Source organism: Hippocampus bargibanti, linkage group LG16 (assembly GCF_051943395.1).
Source record: "Hippocampus bargibanti isolate YZ-2025 linkage group LG16, ASM5194339v1, whole genome shotgun sequence".
NCBI lineage: Eukaryota > Metazoa > Chordata > Actinopteri > Syngnathiformes > Syngnathidae > Hippocampus > Hippocampus bargibanti.
In genome coordinates, this window is record NC_142749.1 from 15,215,643 (window position 1) to 15,240,135 (window position 24,493).

Consider the following 24,493-nt stretch of genomic DNA (forward strand, 5'->3'; position numbering starts at 1 on the left):
TCCTGCCCCACATACTGTAAATCCGCTTCAATTCCAAGCCGCGACAGTTCCACAGAACTGGTCAGTTTTACTGTGCTTATACATAACTATCAGTCCATTTAAAATAGTCCACATATTTCATCGATTTAAATCAACATTGGCATCTAAATGACATTAGTTTTTAAAAAAGAAGCTTTGGGAACCTAGCAAATATGTATTGACGAATTTAATTGACGTAGCATCCAGAACGTTATAGCGTTAGCCAAAAGAGTCCATACGATGGACTGCTACAAGCTAAATGTTTAAAGCATACACTGAACGCTGTAGCATTCATTGACAAAAACAGATTGTCTCCCGTCTCCTGTCCCACGTACTGTAAATCCGCTTCAATTCCAAGCCGCGACAATTCCACAGAACTGGTCAGTGTTACTGTGCGTATACAGAATTATCAATCCATAAATACTCCACATATTTCATCAATTAAAATAAACGTTTTAAAAAAGAAACTTTGTGAACCGAGCAAATACGATGACTTTAATTGACTTCAGAAAATCAGAATTTGAATCAGAAAACCTTTATTCGTCCCACAATGGGGAAATTTGACTTAGCATCCAGAACGTTATAGCGTTAGCCAAAAGAGTCCATAAAATGTAGGAGAATGAGAGTCATCCCACTTCTTTTTCTCCTCGCCGTGCGGTTGGAAGGATTTCAGCCTATTTACATGCATGCGCATAATCCATCTGGGCCAAAGGGGTGCGGGGGGGTTGGGGGTCCCTTTTGATGTAAGAGTCTGCTTAACAGGCGCGGCATCGCATATTAGCTCGCTCCCCTTGCGTAAAAACACGCATGTTTTGCGCCAACCATGTCACGCCTAATCCAGGACAAAGCGCTAGCGCTAGCGCCACAGACGCGTCATCGCCGTCTATATTTAGCTAAGCGGTCACGTGACAAATAACAAGTGATGCTTTAGTTTAGCACGCCGTCTCCAACAATCCAGGCAATGGATGATCCCACCTGCAGATGCCGCGGGGGCCCGTCGTGGGGGCCCAGATGGCGTGGAATGAAACGTAACTGAATTGCACATGGGAGATGGCGTCTTCCACGCACTGGATTCGAAGCTGGCCCATCTGTGATCGCTTTCGCGCCCAAAACGTAACAAAGAGGCTCATGGTTTTCGCATCCAAACGGCAGCGCTTCGCTTGTGGTCCGTCTGTGTAGGTTCTCAATCGTACAGGAGTGGTGCGTCGATGAAAAGGTTTGAAAGGGGAGCAAAAGAAGCCATTTTTGTAAAACAGCTTCACGCTAATGCTAATGAGGTGATACCAGGGCTAATGGGGCAATCGGAGCCAGACACAGAACATTCGAGGTAAACAGACAGAACAAAAGAAGTAATCAGATTAGCTTCAGGGAGTAGTCTACCATTAGGGATATGCAGGTAACATCCAACTTACGACCGAGTTCCGTTCCGACCAAACGGTCGTAAGTCAAAATGGCCGTAAGTCGAAATAAGTTCAAAATGTTGAATAGAGACTCAGAGGCTAAGTGACTCGCAAACTCCCCCTATGGTGCCATCACACGGTCGATTGCTGTGCTAGCTATCTATTAGCCATCGATCTATCTAGCTTGCTATCTATTAGCTATATAGCTAGCTATTTGAGTCAGGAAACATATTAGCGAGCTAGCTATCTATCTATTACCTATCTATCTAGCTTGCTATCTATTAGCTATATAGATAGCTACCTAGCTATTTGAGTCAGGAAATATATTAGCTATCTAGCTTGCTATCAATTAGCTATATGGCTAGCTACTGATCTATTTGAGTCAGGAAACATATTAGCTGTCTAGCTAGGTAGCTGTCTATTAGCTATCAATCTATGTAGCTTGCTGTCTATTAGCTATATAGTTAGATACTTATCTATGTGTGTCAGGAAATATATTTGCTATCTAGCTATCTATTAGCCATCGATATATCTAGCTACTATCTATTAGCTATATAGCTAGCAACCTATCTATGTGTCAGGAAATATATGAGCTAGCTAGCTAGCTATTAGCCATCAATGTATCTAGCTTGCTATCTATTAGCTATATAGCTAGCTACCTAGCTATTTGAGTCAGGAAACATATTAGCTATCAATCTAGCAAGCTAGCTATCTACTAGTTGTCTAGCTATCTATTAACTCGCTTTCTATCTTTTTGAGTTATTCCGGGTTGAGTGAACGCTGGCGCGTGTGGCTGCCGCTAGTCACCCACAGAAAAACTGATCGTGCGACTGTAAAGTGACCTTGAGAGTTTTGAAAGGCGCATAGAAATGAAATGTATTATTATTGTCGGAACTTTGCCGCCAAAGTGTTACGACTAATTTCAAATTCCGCCTTCCCCAAATGCCGATACAATAAACATCTTCTCGCCTTGTAAAATCGTCATCTTCTCAGATTAGGTGGTACCACCGAAGATATTCAAAATGGTGGGAAAAAAAACACCATTTTCTTTTCGAGCTCCCCTATCATTAGCATGCCAGGAAAAGGCGGCGCAAAGAAAGAAAGCGAGGCGGTGCCGCCTCTTTGCGTCTTTGCGTCGCGCGTTGTTGTCGCCTCATGACTTTGAGGCCGCGGAAAGACACGGCGATTTGATTGTTAGCGTCGCTGTCCCAGGCGAAACCTGGAGGCGAAGACCCGCCCGGCGTCCATTTTGATGGATGGACACAAAAGGCGGCATGTAAACACATCCTTCTCTCCTTTTGGCTTTGCATTTCAAAGCCCCTTGGCGATGCAAGCCGCCCCCCCCCCCCTTTGGACTCCCCTTCCACACACCTCCCAAACAACCGCCATTCGTCCCCATAGTGTCGACGGTTCTCCGCGCTCACCTTTGATTTGTGGCCATGTTGTTCTCGCTGGCCCGTCACCAGGAAGCTGCCTGGATGACGGATTGAACTTTGTGAAGGCGAAAATTCCCAACCGGACGAGGCAAAAGAGAAAGGCCCGGATGGCCGTAGCGAAAGTTTTAAGGCTGACGGGGTTCAAAACGGGATGTAAATGAGGTATTAGCCGTCTTTTCGTGGCTAGTGGTTACGACAGTTGCGCAGTTTATCAGGTTAAATGATGTCATTAATTGTGTGTGAAAGGGTTAATAATAGTAATAGTAATAGTAATAATAATAATAATAATAATAGTAGTAATAGTAATATTAATAGTAATAATAATAATAATACATTTCATTTAGCACTCGGTTCATTCAATTGAAACTCCTCAGTCGACCTCGACATAGTGCCTTGACAGCAAAATCAGCACAAAATTTAAGCCTCAAAGTTTCCGACAGAAATTTCCATTGACCCATGTAATAATAATAATAATAATAATAATCTATTTCATTTAGCACTCGGTTCTTTGAATTGAAACTCCTCTGTCAACCTCGACATAGTGCCTCGACAGCAAAATCAGCACAAAATTTTTGCCTCAAAGTTCCAGACAGAAATTTCCATTGGCCCATGTGTAATAATAATAATAATAATAATAATAATAATAATAATAATAATACATTTCATTTATAAGCACCTTTCAACCCTCTCAAAGTCACAGGATAAGTTTTTCTGTGGATGGGCAGTGGCAGCCACACAGGCCAGCGTTCACACAAACCGGAAGTAACTCAAATACAGTAAAGTCTCGTTATATCGATATTCAAGGGAGTCCGAAAAAATATCAAGACTATCGATATATCCGACCCTGTTTGCATTTTCTCCGTGCGTGCATAGAAATAGTATCGATATAACCGGGACTATCGATATATCCGATATCGATATAACGAGACTTTACTGTAGATAGAATGCTAGCTAGCTAATAGATAGATAGCTAACTAAATCGAGATTTTGCTAAATTTGCTAGGTATTAGCTAGCTATTAGCTATCTATTAGCTATCTATTTGCTAGCTATTAGCTATCTATTCGCTTCGGGGGAAACTAGCACGTAGCAAACCATCAAAGCTCGCTATCCGCATGCTCCTCTCCTCTTCTTGAAATTCCACTCAGATTGAGGCAAGCCCTCGGGCGACCGATCTTTGATTTGGACAAAAGGACAGATCTGCAACATCTGCCCCGAAGGGGTTTTGCTTCCCATATATACTTGTCCCCCCACCAACTCCCCCCGTCTTTGTTTTTCAAACGATAAGATCCGGTACGTCGCAAGACACATACAGTCTCTTGTTTTGTCAAACAACAAAAGCAAAGAGAAAACCTTCAATTGTCATTTTATGGACAAAGCTATTGAGATTTGGAACGTGTGGCCAATTCTCCTCTCTTAAAAATTAGCTAACCGACGCAAGCTAACCGACAGGCCTCATGATCTCAAAGGTTGTTCAAAATGACTTATTCACACCCATTTTTTAAGGCTAAGTCCTTTCGGAAAGTACAAAGACTTCCAGTACGGTTTTATACTGCATTTAATAAAACTCCTAATATATTTGGCTGCCAATCAAAGGTAGCTGAAGGCCGAAAAAAGAAAAATGGCCGACGTTTAGAAAGGCGAGCGAGCAACTTTGGGGTCAAACTATCCTGAGTGGATGTATTCAAAACATCCCCGGGCTTGAAATCTTGTTTCATGTTAGCATGTTGGTTAGCATGTTGGTTAGGATGTCAGTGGGTATGTCGGTTAGTATATCGGTTACCATGTCTTTTTATAGCAGGTGATTTTAGTAATGTAATTTTTTGTATTTGTTTGAACAGTTAGCATGTCGATTAGCATGTCAGTTAGCATGTCGGTTAGTACATCGGTTACCATGTCTTTTTACAGCAGGTGATTTTGGTAATTTTATTTTCTTATTTATGTATATGTTTGTTTGAACAGTTAGTATGTCGGTTAGCATGTCAGTTAGCATATTGGTTACCATGTCTTTTTCCAGCGGGTGATTTTGGTAATTTTATTTTCTTATTTATGTATATATTTATTTGTTTAAACAGCATGTCAGTTAGTATGTCGGTTACCATGTCTTTTTACAGCAGATGGTTATGGACATTTAATATCTTATGTATATATTTATTTGAACAGTTAGCATGTCGGTTAGCATATCGGTTACCATGTCTTTTTGCAGCAGGTGATTTTGGTAATGTTATTTTCTTATTTATGTATATATATATATATTTTTTTTTTGAACAGTTAGCATGTCGATTAGCATGCCTGTTAGCATGTCGGTTAGCATATCGGTTACCATATTCTTTTACAGCAGGTGATTTTGGTAATTTCATTTTCTTATTTATGTATGTATTTATTTGTTTGAACAGTTATCATGCCGGTTAGCATGTTGGTTCGTATGTCGGTTACCATGTCTTTTTACTGCAGGTGATTTTGGTGATTTTATTTTCTTATTTATGTATAACATCCGACTTACCACGACTTACGACCACCCGTATTTACGACCACGACCGCCAGACGCTATTTTTTTAATTCTACGCCTGGCACCGCAACGCGCTAGCAGCACGGCAACGTGTACGACAATTTTGGCCAGCCAGCCTCTCACGCTCGCACAGCAATCGACCGCGTGATGGCACCGGAGGGGGGGTGGGGGGGATGTCCAGCACAGAGTCTCTATTCAACATTTTGAATGGATTTCGACTTACGACCATTTTGACTTACGACCGTTTGGTCGGAACGGAACCCGGTCATAAGTCGGATGTTACCTGTATTTATTTGTTTGGTTATTTTTCAGGTTTGGGTCTTTTGAAGCGTTTTCTCAGGGCACCGTTTAGCAGTAAAGATCCAAACCTGTTCGGAGTGTCTGGTTAAAACTATGGCATTTGTCTGCGATTACCACCTGTCAGTACCTTGTGGCACCTGCAGACAGAAGGCTCCCCGAACAGCCTCTCGCCTGTCAAACCACACCCCCCCCCCCTTACCCAACCCCCAACCGCCTCCTCCCCTCGCCGCTTGAAGGGCGACGGCAAAGACTCGGCGGAGCTGCCAAACGAGCGGCTGATGTGGCGAATGTCGCCATCAGAACGGGCGCTACGATTGTAGCCCCGGAGTCATGGCTGATTGATAACTTTGATCGAATGGTGCTCAAGCTGCGTTCAAGAGCATGTTTCGAGCTACCTGTCGTGAAAGACACAATGACGATTGGGATACCTCCTGAAGGCGACTCCGAAGTAGACGTTGACGGGCAATCGGGGTCAAGGAGGGCCGCCCGTCGACCGAAAAGTGTAGGTTGTCGTATGTGCGTTACACCCGCGCCGTGTGGTTTACCTGTCGGGGTTTTAAACACATCAAGGGGGCAGTTAAATCGACAATTGGGAAACACTTTTGAAGCTGCCATACTTGTTCTTGAACGCAGCTACTTGATGTTGAAGCAACAATATGTAACGTATACTGAGGGCTTTGAAACAATGCTAATGCTAAATTAGCCTATAGTGAAGACAAAAATAAAAAAATAAATGAATAATGTAAGCTTCGCTTTATAAATATAAGCCATTTTATTCAGTAGTTTGTGAATTTCAATGTAAGAGAATTCGCATAGATGCTAACGTTACACCCGCGCTTTGTGTATATTTGGTAGTTTTGCTAGCATTAGTTTAGTCACAGAATTATCAGAGATGCTAACATTACACCAGCGTTAAAATTCTCAGTGTTGATTTAGAGACTGGTGGTTTTGCTAGCGTTAGTTTAATCAATGAATTAGCATAGATGATAATGTTACACCCACGCTAAAATGGTAAGTGTTGATCTGGAGGCTGGTGGTTTTGTTAGCATTAGTTTAGTCACAGAATTAGCATAGCTGCTAACGTTACACCTACGATAAAATGGTTAGTGTTGATTTGGAGTGGTGGTTTTGCTTGCATTGGTTTAGTCACAGAATTAGCATGCATGCTAAGATTACATTGACGCTAAAATGCTCAGTGTTGATTTGGAGACTGGTGGTTTTTTTAGGATTAGTTTACTTCCAAAATTAGCATAGATGCTAATGTTACACCCACGGTAAAATGGTCAGTGTTGATTTGAAGAAGATTTGAAGGTGGTTTTTGCTAACATTAGTTTAATGATTGACGTCCATCCATCCCTTATCTGAAGATAGAGTACGGGTGACAAAAAAATTAAAAAATATTGACAATATCATGTTAGCATTTTTTTTTGATTAGCACAAAGTAATTTTCAAAACATCAGCATCCATCATTGCAAGTTTTACAACAATCAATCGCCTAATATTGATTAGTCATACTTTCCCCACTGTCAAGGTCGAATCATACGGATTTGCGATCGGCCATCGTACGCATGCGTGCATCGGTGACGCGCGTGGCGGCTAAGCGTGTGCGCGGACTTAAAAAAAGAAGACTTTAATAATCTTTTCGCGCCTCCCAATATCATTGGCTTTGATGTGTGATTTCTTTCTTTCTTTTTTTTTATTTTTTTTTTTTTAATCCGGCTTTGCAGTAGCGATTTAGCTTCGGCGTGGCGCTGTGTGGCATGCGTGATAAATGTAATTAATCAGTCACAGATAACTGACTGGACATGGCAGCGCTCACTCGTCGCGATTGTCGGAGTTGAAGGGTGCAGGCGTTCGTCACGCCGCCTTCTGTGTTGGATTCGGATTGTTTTATGAGAACAATATGCACCAAGTATGCTAGATGAAGTTGTACAGCTTCATTTTGACAGCTTTTTTAAAAAAAAAATTACAGTCGGCACTGCATCAGGTCCGGATCTGTTTCTAATATCACAGTCCAAGATGGCGCCCGAGTAGGCAGCCATCTTGGACTATCTCACGAACTTTTTTTCGGGGGGTTGTTTTTTGTGTTTTCTTTGTCACTTTGTGTTGTTGTGTGTAACGGATATGGATTGTTTTTTTAAGCTTTTTTAGCATTTTTAGCTACGGTTTTCAAGGAGGAGACTTCAGCAGAATGACTATGCCAGCACCGTTTTTGATTGGGAGGAATGTCGGTAGAATTTGACTGTCTTCGCTGTCATCGTCAATGGATGCTACGGCTTCGTGTTTACTTTCAACATTTAGCTCGTAGTAGACGTGAACATGATATCTCTGATCCATTGGTGAAAAGGACGCTTTGATTGGTCAGTGTTGATTTGAAGACTGGTGGTTTTGTTAGCATTTGTTTAGTCACAGAATTAGCGTAGATGTTAACGTTATACCCACACTAAAATGGTCAGTTGTGATTTGAAGACTGGTGGTTTTGTAAGCATTTGTTGAGTAACAGAATTAGCATAGATGCTAACGTCACACCGACGCTAAAATAATCAGTGTTGATTTGAAGACTGGTGGATTTGTTAGCATTAGTTTAGTCACAGAATTAGCATAGCTGCTAACGTTACACCTACGATAAAATGGTTAGTGTTGATTTGGAGTGGTGGTTTATGCTAATTCTGTTAGCATAGATGCTAATGTTACACCTACATGTTCTACAATGTGACAATTGACGATTGTTTATTTGTGACGATTGATGATTGTTGCATACGATCGCCGCTTATAATGATTATACAGCGAGGCTGGTATTAAATGCTAGCGCTACTTTTGAAACAGACGCTACAATATTTCGTTGATACAAAGCTTCAATAAATTGCTTTTTATCATCTGATAAAACAAACGGGGCGACTGTGGGGGGGGGGGGTAAGACTTAGCATGTTAAGTAATTGCTACGAGTAACAAACGGCCCTGTCCCTCGAGTTCCGTGTTGCGCCGTGTAATTATTCCACGTTTAATCGTCGCGTCCTCGTTATCGCGCGGGAACACGGTGATGTACAGCCGTTGCGTTGACACTTTTTTCTTTTATTTCCTGTTTGTGCATGGCCGGACGCACGTCGTTAAATAAAGTTCAGCCAAGACACAAAATAAACATTTTTTTAATTTTTGTTTACAAAATGAGGATTTGTGTCCTTGGACTTTTCAGAGACAAAAGAAACCTTTGGGGCTTTTATCGTTGGGAATTGTTGTAAGTGCTGCTTCAGCGCTAAAGCGGTTTGATATTAGCTTCCTCTTTGAAGCCGGAATCCCCCATTAAAAACAGACACTGACCTACCAAAACCTCTTCAATGGATAAACGTGAAATAGTTGAATTCATACCATGACCATACTTGTAACTCAAAGCGCTTGTATTTCAAATCAAGTAGCCCCATTGAAAGTAATTAAAATGTCGCTCATCGACCATGAGGCTAACCATAGGCCTTCAGTAGTGCTATGTCTGATTCGATCCACAGCTGCGAGTGTGGTGTGATTCACTACACGTCCACTAGAGGGTGTTGTCGGCCAGGAAATAACATGTGACTTGAAGAAACTTAAGAAATACTACTGTCAGTAAACTGTTCAAATTTTTATAATAATTATAACAATAATAATAATAATAATACATTTCATTGCCTTTCAAAACTCTCAAGGTCACTTTTCAGTCACTGGGTCAGTTTTTCTGTGGGTGAGCAGCGGCAGCCACACGCGCCAGCGTTCACTCAACCCAGAAGTAAATAGATAGAAAACTAGCTAGCTAATAGATAGCCAATAGATAGCCAGCTACACAACTAGCTATATAACTAATAAATAGCAAGCCAGATAGCTAGGTAGCCGGCCAGTTAGCTAATAGGTAGCAAATCGATAGCTAATAGAAAGCTAATAGATTGCCAATAGATAGACAGCTAGCCATATTTTACTATGAATGTGTGGATTCATGATAACCTCATAAAATTGCAATATTATTACCTTTTTTGCTAGCTTCGTAGCCTCACAACCTTTCTTAACTCATCCACTGCCATTCCCAAATTTATTCAGGAATTGAAAATATGACGTAGAGCGCCATTCCCGAATGTATTCGTTTTTTTTTTTTTTTTTTCGTGTGCTTTTTTAATGCTTGTGTGCTGATAAAGCGTTGGTCAGACCTCTGGCAGGGTTTTTCCCCTTCCACGAGGGGGCAGCATTTCCATTTTTTTCCATGTTAGCCCTTTTTTCCAGCTTCAGCTGTTGTTAAGCGCTATATAAATCAATATGTATGTATCGCATTGTACTTTGGACAGCTGCCCTCATTTCAAGCTCATATAACTCCAGATGCATGTAATTTAGTAATTAACTCATTTTTTTCTGATGAAAGAGGGGAGTCTAAGGTTTCTTATGCTGCATTGAATGTTTATGTAGTCCTAAAACTCAAAATTCTGTGGGTGCTGGAATTTGAGTGACAATGACAAAAACCCTGGCAATGGCGTCGACACATTTTAGCACATCTTGCAGTGAATGAGTTAACGCATTGCTAAAATGTGGCAATTTGTGTATTTATTTATTTATTTCCGCTAATCATTTTTGACAACCGTCACGTGACTAGCTCGTCCGAGGCAACTCCTCGGCCATATTGCGCCGAGTCGGGTTGGAGATGTCTGGGGAATTTTCTCGATCCGCTTACCAGAAGCGTGTAGCGTTTATCCTCGGCGCAGAGCATATGCTCAAATTTTATTTTCCCTTTTTTTCTTTCTGTGATGCAGTGTGAGAGCCACATCTGGCAAGCGGAGTCTTCTTGACAGTAATTTGCTTCGCAATCTGGTCTTCAAGGGTTCGGAAGATCAAGGACGTGCACGTTATTAAGGATGCTCGGTTGACATTCCCTTTGTTAGCTAGGTTCGTTTATTTTATTTATTTATTTTTTGCTCGTTTGATCCGTCTGTGTAGGCTCTCAGTCGTACATGAGTGGTCCATCGGTGAAAAGGTTTCTTCAGCCATCATCTGTATTGCTTTGAAGGTGTTGAAAGTTTCGCTCCTCATCCGAAGAGCTTCTTCAGCGAACTAAAGCTGTGCTGGTAACTCTGGCCCATCAAATGAGTAGTTGCTAGCTTAGATTGAAGCCCAACTAGCATTGTCCCTGCATCTCTTTGGTCTTGATCTGATGAGGGGAGGTTGTTTAAACATTAAAGAGACAGGCAGAAGACAGAAAGAGAGTCACAAAATGGATAGAAATCAGTGACATTTGGACACGTTTCAACTTTGATAGTTCAAAGGCAGAGTGTAGACTGCAAGGTTAAAATATCCCATCAATCAGGTTCCGCAAACCACCTGCACAAGCCATCTGTATACTTGATGCAAAAAGCTATCAACCTAGCTAAACTGAACACAATTGATGAGGAACTAGGTAGAATTATCGCAAAGAAAGCACCTACGAGGGATCATTCCTCAAGATGGTAAAAGAAGAAGGTTACGTTCCTCATCAAGTGTTTAATCTTGATGAAAACAGCCACTCCATTAAATCAAGCCATCAACGACCATCACAAAGATAAATAAAAGGACTTTATTATACCGTACAGTTTATTTCTTTAATTATAATACCATAGCACATTTATTATACATAAAATAAGGTATATTTTGTTTAGTTTTAAGGAAAATTATGTTTTATGGAGACGGATTATTCTCATTTTAATGGTTTCCTATTGGAAATTAATTTTTGGGATACACACTTTTTGCCTTACACACTCTGTCTGGGAACCAATTAAGTTCGTAAGCCAAGGTAATATATATATATAAAATCTGGCCATGCATCCCCGACATTGAAAGGTGACTGCCTGACAAGTCTAACAGTGAACCCCAAGTGAGCCCCAAGACCCCCTCGGGAGCCACATGTTGCTCACCGCCGACTTGCTAGCAAATTAACCGGTAAAGATTGAACCCGAGGAGCCTCCAACCGCCTCGTCTCGGGATACCAGATGTCAGATAAAAGCCCCCCGTCACCCCAGATGAATAATGGATGATTCATTGGGTGAACTTGATGCAGAGACTGGTGTCATTTAATCATTACTCGATTGAAGGGGCTGATGGGTAACGCGGACCACCCGGTTACGCCTGTCACTGGTTCTTCAGTCATGGACGTGTCTTCATTTTTATTTGTTTTGTAATTTTTTTGTTGACATACACAAACGTGACGTTTTAACAACCCTCATGGTGATTGAATGTCCTTGAGAGCTTTGAAAGGCGCTTAAAATATAATGTGTTATTATTATTATTATTATTATTGTTACAGTTTGCGAGGTGGTGATGGCGGGTGCGTATCCCAAAAAGCAGGCAGGAGGGAGCAGGAGGTTGTTTGACAAATTGTATTAAAATAAAGGTCAGCAGGAACAAAATGTAAAACATCAAAATCATCTGAACAGAAAAAATACAAAGTATCAAAAGAAGACCAAAAGTAAAAGTCCGCCAAGGTTAAACAAACACAATGCATGCAACAAACAGCAAACAATGAACCGACACCGGATGGTCGTGCCGGGTGTCCTTTTAAGTGTCGGTGATTAAACGACCAGCACCTGCGAGGCTGAAGGCAGGGCTGACAGCGCCCCCCGTTGGTCGCCAACCAGATCATGACAATTATTAATTACAACATTTTGAGCACTACAAAATCAAAAGCAGCACTTTCACGGATGTCAAAAATCGAAAAAATAAATGAATTTCTGTCCCGGCTAAAACACCCAAGATGGAGTTTCCATACTTTATAGCGAGAAACAGTTCCCTAACTTCATTATATCTTTGTTTTCCTTCTTCTCCTCCGAAGAACCATCAAGTGCACGTTTTAAATGAGCCTGAGCGAGTCAGAAAAAAGAAAGAAGATGCGTCGTTAGGCCTCAAACAGCTTCAGGAATGGAAGTCTTATTGATGCGCGTCAAGTCCTCTGGGACGTTGGAGAGGTGGGGTTCCGCTCAAAGGACATTTGGGGTCTTTCATCCTTGACATGAAGGTAGCGGGAAACATTATTGAGGCTCCACAACATGATAGAGGTCCCCCCCTACCTGCCCCTCCCCCCCATTTTTCTCTCTCTGCTTGAAAGGCAAGAGTCATCTTTCCCCAACCCCTTTGAGAACGAAGCCTCATCCAATAATTGACTGAAATGGCTGCTCTTTTTCTTGGTGCTTTTTTTTGTTGAGGTAATTGCTATTTATGAAGTATTTATGGTCCATCATCTGCCGCTGTCAGTTCAATGTATGTGCCAAATGTGAAAAAAAAATGCAAAAAAAAAATCCTTTTGCATGCACAAAGTGTATCTATCTTGTATGTGGTTGAGATATTCATGAATTCCAATGTCCTGCTTCGGTGCACTTAAATTACAGCATAAACAGGGCCTGTTTTTGTGTGTGTGTGTGGGGGGGGGGTTGTGGGGGCGGGGCTTTTCTTATGGTGCACTTTCAGCGGACTGGAGTCAGTCTTAGATGTCAATTTACGCGATGCTGACGCCGCCGTTGCTAATTGAGAAATGGTAGGATGCCGCGAAAAGCCTGGTCAATAAAACTAAATTGGATGGTGTTTATTGATTACTTGAACAAGTAGGTGGAGGGGGGTGGGGGGGCGGTGGCGCTTTGCCATCAGTTGAATTTGTGATTTTGGAGCTCTGGGAATATTTTTATTTACCTCAGTTCATGAACCCCTTGGCTTACGAACTTTTCGGTTTACAAACGTAACATTTATGAAAGTTTTACCTTGGTAGACGAGCAACCCAGCTAAACAGAACACAATTGATGAGGAACTAGGTCAAATTATCGCAGAGAAAGCACCTACGAGGGATCATTCCTCAAGATGGTGAAAGAAGAAGGTTACGTTCCTCATCATGTGTTTAATGCTGAGGAAACCGGCCACTCCATTCCATCAAGCCATAAACGACCATCACAAAGGTAAATAAAACGACTTTATTATACAGCACAGTTTATTTCTTTAATTATAATACCATAGCACATTGATCATACCTAAAATAAGTCAAGTCAGCTTTATTGTCAAATATGCTAAGTTATATTTTGTGTAGTTTTAAAGCTTAGAAAATTAGAAATTGGAAAATTATGTTTTATGGGGACCTGGGAACGGATCATTCTCATTTTAATGGTTTCCTATAGGAAATTATTTTTTGGGGTACACACTTTTCACCTTAAACACTCTGTCTGGGAGCCAATTAAGTTCATAAGCCAAGGTATCAGTGTATTTTGCATTTCTTTAATTTTATTTTTTTGTAAAACTGTCTCAAAAGTCGAAAATTTAAATCCTGAATTTTCAGGTGAAGGAAAAACTGGCAGTGCTTAGAGACCTGTTTGTTTTGTGGTCCCGGTTCCTTGATGCTTTTTTTTTTTTTTTTTTAATCAGCCCGTTACTGACACCTGTCATCAGGCCACGCCCACTTCCGTCGGTCACATGACTCCATGTCCCTGCTGTGTTTCTCCAACTTTCCTCCATTGATTTCCAGAATCTCTATCACTCCATCAAAAATCCTCATCGCTTTTGGAACGTAGAACCTGCCTGACAAGTAAATGATGAAGTAAACTCCCGGCACCTTAAAAATAGGACTAAAAATGGATTTTATTACTCCCACTTCCCCCGACGTTGACACCCGTCCGGTGAGTGCCATCGTAAGTCAAACAATAATGTCAACGTTATTATGGGAACGGAATAACATGTGCCCGGCCAATGTTGGTTTTACCGTTCCGGTTCTTCAGCCGTCTAGGCTTTATCTCTCTGCTGTTGTGCTTATCCTAACACACGGTTCTTTGTCCATATTGTGAGCGACTGAGCTAATTGTTGCCGCTCATGCGTTTTTCTGCTGATTCAATTACACGGCAGTTTGGATAGAATGGCAAAAAAATGCGGGTGGGAAACTGCGGGTGGGAGAATGGTGGATCGTTAACTAAAAGTGGGAAGTGGGTGGGGTGGATTAAAGGAGGGGATAAGAAACGTCCCTTGATTCATATTTATTTATGGGAGGGGAACAAGACCAGTGGAGTGTACATTTTCAAGTATGGGCTCTGTAATGGCCATTGACAGTATGTCTTCTTTAATTTAAATGGAGCAAAAACATTGTATTTTTTTCAGATAAAAGTCTTTATTTTATTTTAGTGCATTTTTTTACTTTATTTTTATTTGATTGTATTTAATTGTATTTTATTTAATATTTATTTTATTTTTATTTAATATGTTTATCATTTTATTTTATTTAAATTTGTATTCAATTTTTTATTTACATTTTTATTGAATTAGATTTTTTTTATTTTCTTGGTATTTTATTGGTTTTTATTTTCATTTGTATTTTTACTTGTATTTGTGTTTTTATATTTATATTTATATATTTTTGTTTGTTTATTTCATTGTATTTAATTGTATTTTATTTAATATTTATTTTATTTTATTTTTATTTAATTTGTTTATCATTGTATTTTATTTAAATTTTTCTTTACATGTTATTTTTATTAGTATTTTATTAGTATTTCATTTTATTTTTATTTTTATTCGTATATTTTAGCCAAAATGGAACTGTATAGTGCCACTTAGCAGTTTTTTTGACAACGATACTAGTGCAGCGTGTTCTACCGGAAACAAATTCCTTGTGTGTCCTACATACTTGGCAATAAAGATAATTCTGATTCTGATTCTGATCTGATTCTGATATTTATATCAGAGTAGAGTGAACGCTGGCGCGAATGGCTGCCGCTGCTCACCCGCACAAAAAAATCCCGTGACTGTAAAGTGTCCTTGAGAGTTTTGAAAGGCGCTTAGAAATAAATGGATTATTATTTATATTTATATAATATATATATGTTTTATTTTTGTTTTTATTTTTATTAAATGTATTTATTTAGTTGTTTATTTATGTGTTTATTTTGCCGCAATTTGGCAGATGGTGACAACGTCGACCAAAAAAGAACACCTTCAAGCTTTCTATTGTCACTCAAAGCTGAAATTGACTATGAAATCATACACAATTGTGTATTCAAAACAAGAATAGCAGATTTGTCTGTGTAGCAATACAAAACGCCTCCCGAAGAGCTATAGAATAACATTGCTACATACAGTAAAGTCTCGTTATATCGATATCGGATATATCGATAGTCCCGGTTATATCGATACTATTTCTATGCACGCACGGAGAAAATTACATGCAAACAGGGTCGGATATATCGATAGTCCCGGTTATATCGATATTTTTTCGGACTCCCTTGAATATCGATATAACGAGACTTTACTGTAATCATATTCACGGGCATATATTCTTTGTCCTCTGCGAAGAGCAACTCATATTACGATGGCAGGCTCCTTATTGGTATGTTGTTTCTGTCTGTATTTGTGTCCCCTCGCCTCTGAATGGTGCCGGGCCTCTTAAATAAAATGAGCTTGTTGCCGAGGCAGACCGCAAATCATGTACCTCCTGGTTTGACACGGCGTAAAATGGGCTGCGGAATCAGAACGTAACCTCCCTCCCCCGTGCCGCCATTGTGTCAAATGGAAGTACGCCGTATCCGCACTGGTTCACGTCGCACCAGTACGGACGTCTGGAATACATGGGCGGGAATGAAAAGCCGCCGACTGTAACGTGTCGCCGTAATTTATTTCCTCCTGCTTATATCGAGCCTGTTACTGGGGAGCGGGAGAAAATGGCCTCTTGTTATTGTAGCTCTTGATCAAGCGGTGATAGGTCAAGACGACCGCTCCGAGCGAGGAATATTGCGGACGCTGCGTCTTATGTCTCGACTGTAGGGCACGCTCTCCCTTTTTTTTTTTGTGCGACGGGATTAAAGCATCCATCTTGCTCGCCCGCTAATGGTATTAGGAAAAAAAGGGTGGATAGGTTTCAGGGGTTCTGTTAAGGAACATCTGATACGGGCACCGGCTGATTCAATTAAGTAAAGAGCAAGGCTGGAAGGGAATGAGTACATTGCGTAATAGCCTCCAGAGTGAAGCATTTTATCTGTAAAAAAAAAACGCCGACAAACAAAAACACAGGCGCGCGCAAATGTTGTACTCTCATTAGCTTAAGACTTTTTACGAGATTAACCGAGGCGGAATAAAGTTTGAGCGGATATTTGTCAAAAAGTCTTTGAGGCGGACAGCACTTAGCTCGGTGCGGTTACACTCTGGCCTCCCTTTACAATATAAGACATATTGATTTATATAGCGCTACAAGCTAAATGTTGAAAGCAAACACGTAGCTTTAGCATCCATTGACGAAAAGAGATTGTCTCACATCTCCTGTCCCATGTTAATCCGCTTCAGTTCTAAGCTGCGGCAGTACAATACAATACATATTGATTTATATCGCGCTTTAAAAACAGCTGAAGATGAAACAAATAGCTTAACATGTACAGCTATCATAGTCAGGAAACAAAGCAGTGACAAAGATAGTAGAAAGCACCAGAGAGTGGAACCAAGATCAAGTCGGAATCATGCAGAGTCGAATGCCAAAGTGAACTAGTGAGTTTTGAGACTGGTTTTACAGATGGGCAGCGAGGGGGCTTTCCGAATGTTCAGTGACAGGTCATGGGACCAGCAACAAAACCCTCGATCCCCTCTGAGCCTCCAATGAGTTCTTGGCTCATCTAATAATGTCTTGTCGGTAGACCTGAGGCGTCGGGAAGGTGTGTAGGGGTGGGTTTGAAGATTTGAAGACAAATAATCAGATCTTGAAAAGAACTCTAAAGTGTATAGGGAGCCAGTGAAGGATTGCCAGAGTACTAGTTACTGTATATGCTCCCTCTTACGAGTACCAGTTACTAGTCGAACAGCAGCATTCTGGACGAGCTGGAGATGCTTAATTGAGGATTAGTTGACTCTAAAGTAAAGCGCTTTACAGTCGCCGAGATGTGACAGAGGAATGAATTACTACTTCAAGGTGCTCATGACAAAGGTTAGGTTTTATTTCAGCCAGCTACCGAAGATTAAAAAAAGCTGGATTTAACAACAGCACCAATTTGTCGGTCAAGTTGAAAGTCACTGTCCAGTTTAAGACCCTAGTTTGAGACTGTTGACTTCAGATAAGGAGCCAGAGGGGCCCAAGTCTACATGGGCCACTGGGACCAAACAGTATAACTTCTGTCTTCTTTTCATTGAAATTTTCATTGAAGATTTCCTCCAGGCCTTCAGGATCAGCTCGGAAATGTTGCTATAATGAGTCATCCTGGGCTTATGACACAGAAGGATTTATCCTATCTGTAAACCACCAAAAAAACTAAGTCAGAAGGAAGGAAGTTGCATAGTAACTCAATTTCAAGCGACAATCGTATTTCGAGGCCATCTATGTTTAGCCGTGTCGTTGTCAAGAGCAGTTTAACACCTAGAAATGGGCTTCCGTCACCTCCGCCAGACAATCAGACGTATTTATGTTCTTCCCCCGTAACCTTTCTACTAGCTTCAAGGTCACTGGCGGCGGCGCTCGTGTTGATGGATGCATCTGAAATTGTAGTCAATTCTAAGTACAGTAAAGTCTCGTTATATCGATATCGGATATATCGATAGTCCCGGTTATATCGATACTATTTCTATGCACGCGCGGAGAAAATTACATGCAAACAGGGTGGGATATATTGATAGTCCCGGTTATATCGATATTTTTTCTGACTCCCTTGAATATCGATATAACGAGACTTTACTGTATTCGAAACCGACGGAGAGACCGCTTCACTTGAATACCCTAGATTTGCTAGATTTCTCACGCATTCTGGACTTTCATAGGGTGAGCCCCAAATCGGTTTCTCCACTTGGTCTCTAGTCTGGCACAGTCGAGTGGGTCGCCTATCGCCAAGCCTCTTTGGTGTCTCTTCGCACCGCCGGGTCCCAACGCTGTCTGGGAGCCATTGGGTTTCCATTAGCGCAAATCCATTCCGCTCATTTAAAATTGATGCTTGTGGACCTTCGCTTGACCTCCTGAGATAAGGGCGCCCCGAGTCTTTTCCCTTTTTAAAACACCTTAAGGATTAGACGGCAAGTTTTGACGACCGCCCGCCCGCGCCGATTTTCGGCAATATTTGAGATGATCTTGCGCTTGATTGATGATTTTTCTGCCCAGAGGATGTGTAGCGGTTAGCGTTTGGGTGTTCGAATTTATTGGATGGAAGTTCATCCGTTTAGCGCCTTTCAAAACTCTCAAGGTCACTTTACAGTCACAGGATCAGTTTTCCTGTTGGTGAGCAGCGGCAGCCACACACTCAACCCAGAAGTAATTCAAATAGATAGCTAATAGCTAGTCAGCTAGATAGCTAGCCAGATATATAGCTAATAGTGAGCTAAATAGCTGATAAATAGCCAGCGATACAGCTAATTGAAGCAAATATCGATAAAAAATAAAGCAAATAGAAAATAACTAGCTAGGTACCTAGCTAGCTAGATAGCGAGACAGCTAGCTAGCTAGATAGACAGCTGGATAGCCAAATAAATAAAAAGAAGTGAAGAGAGGAAAAAAAAGAAATAACAATTACGGCACTGGTGTGCTAAAAAAGCTTGTAAATTAACGCACTGATTGAAGAATTGATTACTTTTCGATTTATTTTTTTTTTACATTACATTTTGACACCCATTAAATGTGTCCCGGTAGCAGCGAAGCAAAAACACATAAAAAACAAATATTTGTATTTTGATGTATATTGATGTATTTTGATCATTAAACATCTTCAAAAGTTAGCTCTCATGCAAATTTTGGATGCTAATCGCCAACCCCAAAGTCGGTCGCCGGCTTCGTGGACGATATCGATTTTTAGGCTATCTGGCGCCATTTTTCGCCGTGTTGAAACGTCTTGAGTCAGCGTCATCCAGTTATGTTTTGGCGAACTTCACCCGTCGCTTGTTTAGCTCAGAGCGGGAAGCGTGACCTCGCCGTCGGGTAATGAAACGACATTATGATAATGTAGCGAAGCCGGCGGAATACAGGTGAGCTTGTTAACCCTGCCGCTCATTGTGATACGCCCGTGTTCCATTCGCCACACTTGATTTAACGCCGCGACTGGTTTAAAAGAGAAAGACAATTGGATCGGGCGCTATTGATAATTAGTTTTTAATGCGTCGCACTCGTCGTGTCCAATTTCATGCCCCTTAGGCAGCTGATCAGAGATTTAATCAATGCATTATTGCTTGCTGTACTTAAACTTGGGAAATGGTGGTTGGTGGTGCTTTATGGAGTTGGATCGCCAATACAGACACAGGAACTTTAATCATCAATCGATGAAAAGGTTTCTTCGGCCGTCATCTGTACTTCTTTGTAGGTGTCGGACATTTCGCTCCTCATCCGAAAAGCTTCGTCATCGTATTGAAGTTGTGCTGGTAACTCTAGCATTATATAATGTATATCCCTAATGGGCAGAGGTGGCAAGACCTCTGCTCTGATAGGTCCATGCTCTAAGGTCGGGGGAACAGTGGAGTACTCCCTGAATCTGATTACTTCTTTTGTTCTGTCTGATTACCCCTTATGTTCCATGCCTGGCACAGATTGTCCCATAGCCACGGTATCAACTCATTAGCATGACTAAGCCTACTGCTTTACTCAGTTCCAGACCTATGCTCTGATAGGTCCCTACTCTAAGGTTGGTGGATCTGAAGAGTATTCCCTGAAGCTAATCTGATTACTTTTTTTGGTCTGTCTTCTTACCTCTAATGTCTATGTCTGCCTCTGATTGCCCCATTAGCTCTGGTATCACCACATTAGCATGACTAAGTCTACTGCTTTACTTAGTTCCAGACCCCTGCTCTGAAAGTTCCGTAGTCTAAGGTTGGGTAGCGGTAGAGTCCTCCCTGAAGGTAATCTGATTACTTTTTTTGTTCTGTCTGATTACCTCTAATGTTCTATGCCTGGCTCTGATTGCCCCATTAGCCCTGGTATCACCTCATCAACATGACGAAGCCTACTGCTCCCCCAACCTTAAAGCAGGGAGCTATCGGAGCAGAGGTCTGGCACAGCCACCTCTGTCCATTAGGGATATACAAGATATAGGGCTAGAGTTACCGGCGCAACTTTCGTTCGCTGACAAAGCTCTTCGGGTGAGGAGCTAAACGTCCGACACCTTAAAAGAAGTACAGATGACGACTGAAGAAATCTTTTCATCAATGGACCACTCCTGTACGACTGAGAGCCTACACATCAAATTATTCTTCATCTCTGCCAGGAGAGTTTTCAGAGCGTCCACCATCTCGCTTCACTACAGTTGCGCCATAACGCTGCTCAGCGGGAGGTGGAAAGATCAAATAGTGACGGTCCCTCCCATATAATTTCTACTTCTCTCCTAATGGGCCACCTCTTATATACTGCAACCAGCCCTACCCCACCGCCACCCCCTGCAGCTCATTTTCAAACGTCTCGTCTTTCAGTCTCGCTGGCTGCACTAATTGCGATTTCGTTGTGATTGAACTGAAGTTGAAGAGGAAATGGCTTCTCTCATCAAGAGCCGCTGCTTAGTCGCAGTCCCCATGCCCGCTTGGCGGCTTGATGCCGGTTGGCAACGCGGGCCGGGGCTGTCAGTGAGCTCCATGGCTCAAGTTTGCATAGACAACTCAAACTCGTAAGTTGTGGAAAGTAGTTTGTTTTTGCAGTCCTTTATTTTCTCCTCAAAATGTTGTTGATACATGGCATTTTTGTGCCAGTGTCAGAGATGTTCGATCGGACACTGTGGACGAAGGCTCGGACCCAGAAAGATTGTCTTTTACTGCCGGCAGGAGACGTAGCCATTCATGACAGACGCCTGAATTCTGCAGCCCTCTGCCAAGTTTTTTTATTGAGAGTATATACAAATTTAAGTGATACATTAGTAAAACATAGTTTTCTTGATTAGAATACCACCCCCCTGGAACGTTCTGAGCGCGAACAGCTGTTAGCAATAAAACATTGTCTCTTTCATGAACTGATAAATTTGTAACCTGGCTCATGAGCTCTTCCTGTGAAGGGGTTTCAAGTCGCAAATATCTCCGGTGATAAAGAAGTTTACCAAATCCGAAATACTGTCCAAGGCCAGATCTCCTAGATGAAGATGACAGTTTAACTTGCTGTGTCTTTTGACCTCAGATTGACCTCAGGCCATCTGCGCCTTTCGTTTTGGTTGGCTAGCTAAGCATGAAACTTTTAAATATGATAACTTCTTATTCTGTCTAATCTCTATCAGCCACACATCCACAATCTCAACTTTCCAACGTGTGGGTCGTTCTCTCATATCGCACATGACAAAATCCAATTGAGCTGATCCTCTACTCAAAAACGGTGCTGATCTGCAATCCAAAGTGATGCGACACTGCCAATTTACAGTGGTATGTCCGATAATTCCGGTGGTTTTTTTTCTTGCCTCGATTCATTCCATGAGTCCAGAAATGTGGCAATAATGTGAATATTCGCTTTGGATTTATACATGACTTTTTTCCGCTTTTATTCAAAAGGTCAACAACCGCCCATCTTGCTAATAAGCTTTTAATGGTTAACCATTTGCGTTTTTCAGCGGCGAAACAGCATGAAGGCGGGTAGCATTTTCTTTTATTTATACGTGAGCAGCATGAGCCTCCGTGCAAGTAGTATAAATCTTTGAATGCTAACGTTCTTTTTCTGTTTTTGCCCCCCCCGCCACTCCCCTCTTCTCTCTTCTCCCTTCAACCTTCCCCTTCCCTACCACTGCAGGAGCTGCACAGATTCCAGGTAGGTCCAGTTCATTTCTATTTCTTCCATGTTATTTTTTGTAGTTTTATTTTTTTATTCAGCTACCCTCAATTTTACCTCTCACTTCCACATTTTTTGCTTAGCATAAAATGTGTTGCTTAAAGGACAACCGTCACCTCTGGACAAGTTGCGTCCATAATTTGTAAAATCACTTCAAATGACTTCTACTGAGCGCATTTTACAAAGATTCCACCGTATATAGCTATATTTTTCGTTTTAAGACTTGCGCTGAATATTCAGGAAGTCTTGTTTTCGAGTTGGTGACGATTCCTGACGTGACGTCACTGAAGGAATGCCCCTGACCGAGAAAGTGACACACAATGCATTTTGGATATTTTTTTTTGTCTGAAAACACTGTGTTGATTGTGAAATTAGAAGGAAAACTACATAAATAACGCGATGGTGAATCGTTGTGTGTCGCAGCCAATTGCGGTAACACGTTGTAGTTTTACATAAAGGTGTAAGTTTACACAAATTTCCAGCGGACAAATCAGCCCATTTCCAACGAGCTTGTGCGCCATCGTGTGCATGTCCTGGCGGCTCGAATTGATACGGGAGGACTTCTTTAATCGATTGCAAATATTTATGCTTTCCTCTTCAGAACTATTTGAATGATAATCATAACTGGATGAGTAACAAGAAAGCACCTTCTCCGAATCTAAACTCTCTGAAGCCATTGTTTTGATTCTGGAGCAAGGCAGTATGTGACCAATACTGACGTCAAGGGCGCGGGACTTTCTGAATCTACCCAGTTTTCGAGCTCATTTTGTGGCAGTTTTGGGAGACTTTAAGTCATTTTTATTGGTGTTTTGCATTTGACTAAAAATATCAGCGTGCATGTTTTAGGTATTTCAGATGCTATGAAATGTTTTTCTGATGTCAGGAAACAAAAAAAATGGTGTCCATTGTCTTTTAAGTGTGAACAGGTATGAAATGTCGCGATTCAATCTCTCTGGTCCTCACCGCGTTCATTCCACCTGAGGTCCAACCAATGCCTGATGAAAATAAATAGAAATCTGTCTTTTCTCAGGCAGCAAATCAAGTCGTGCGGCCTCTCCAGTTCAGCTCCCCCTCTTCTCCGCCGAGCTTTTTAATCTAATTAGCGGGGCCGGTGACAGTTATTTATATGTGCATGAATTAGACTTGAACAGCCAGCCATTTCCCACGTGACCCTCCCCCCACCTCCTATCCCAAAACCCCTTGAGTTGATTAGATCGAGAGCAGTCCTTCACGGGCCTGCTCTCGGTCAGCCAAATGGCGGGTGGGTGGTCGGCTGTGACAACTAAATCGTCGGGTGAGGCTGGATTACGACTGCTCTTTATTCATGCCTTTTCAAAGCCAGTCCGACCCCGCAAACTGAAACGGCTAACACGCTATTGCGACTGACTTAGTCATTGTTGCTAGGCCCAAACGTGTTAGCTAACAAGCTAGCTGGTGGCATTCGCTTCTGGATGAAGGTATAAGATATATTCCAGCCACTGTAAGATTTAAGATGGAGGGTTGGAGGGGTGTTTACAGTACCTTAAAGTGACTGCTAACCACACACAGAAAGTTGAGGTTGCTATAGCTAGCTAAAAAGAGGTTGCTATAGCTAGCTGTACTTCCATATAGCTATACTTCTGTTTATTTTAAAAGCCAGGCCAGTGTGATCCCGCACTAATTTAGAACAAATGAAACTTGAGCGCTAACGCTCTATTGTGACTAATTTAGTCATTTTTGCCATGCCCAACTGTGATAGCTTACAAGCTAGCTGGTGACAATCGCTTCTGGATCAAGATGGAATGTATATTCTAGCCACCGTAAGATTCAAGATGGGGCAAGGGGGATGTTTACAGTAACTCAAAGTGACTGCTAACCACACACAGAAAGTTGAGGTTGCTATCGCTAGCTAAAAAGAGGTTGCTATAGCTAGCTGTACTTCCATATAGCTATACTTCTGTTTATTTTAAAAGCCAGGCCAGTGTGATCCCGCACTAATTAAGAACAAATGAAACTTGAGCGCTAACGCTCTATTGTGACTAATTTAGTCATTTTTGCTATGCCCAACTGTGATAGCTTACAAGCTAGCTGGTGACAATCGCTTCTGGATCAAGATGGAATGTATATTCTAGCCACCGTAAGATTCAAGATGGGGCAAGGGGGGTG

The 24,493-nt window shown here is 41.5% G+C and overlaps 1 protein-coding gene across 4 annotated transcripts in view; it reads left to right on the forward strand.

The window, feature by feature from the left end:
- Positions 1–24,493, forward strand: part of cadm1a (cell adhesion molecule 1a) — a 245,214-nt gene that overhangs the window by 161,049 nt on the left and 59,672 nt on the right. For all 4 annotated transcript variants that reach the window (XM_089016967.1, XM_089016968.1, XM_089016969.1 and 1 more), the window contains exon 2: positions 22,310–22,327. In XM_089016967.1, coding sequence (XP_088873093.1) covers positions 22,310–22,327 — 18 coding nt within the window. The remainder of the gene's footprint in view (positions 1–22,309; positions 22,328–24,493) is intronic.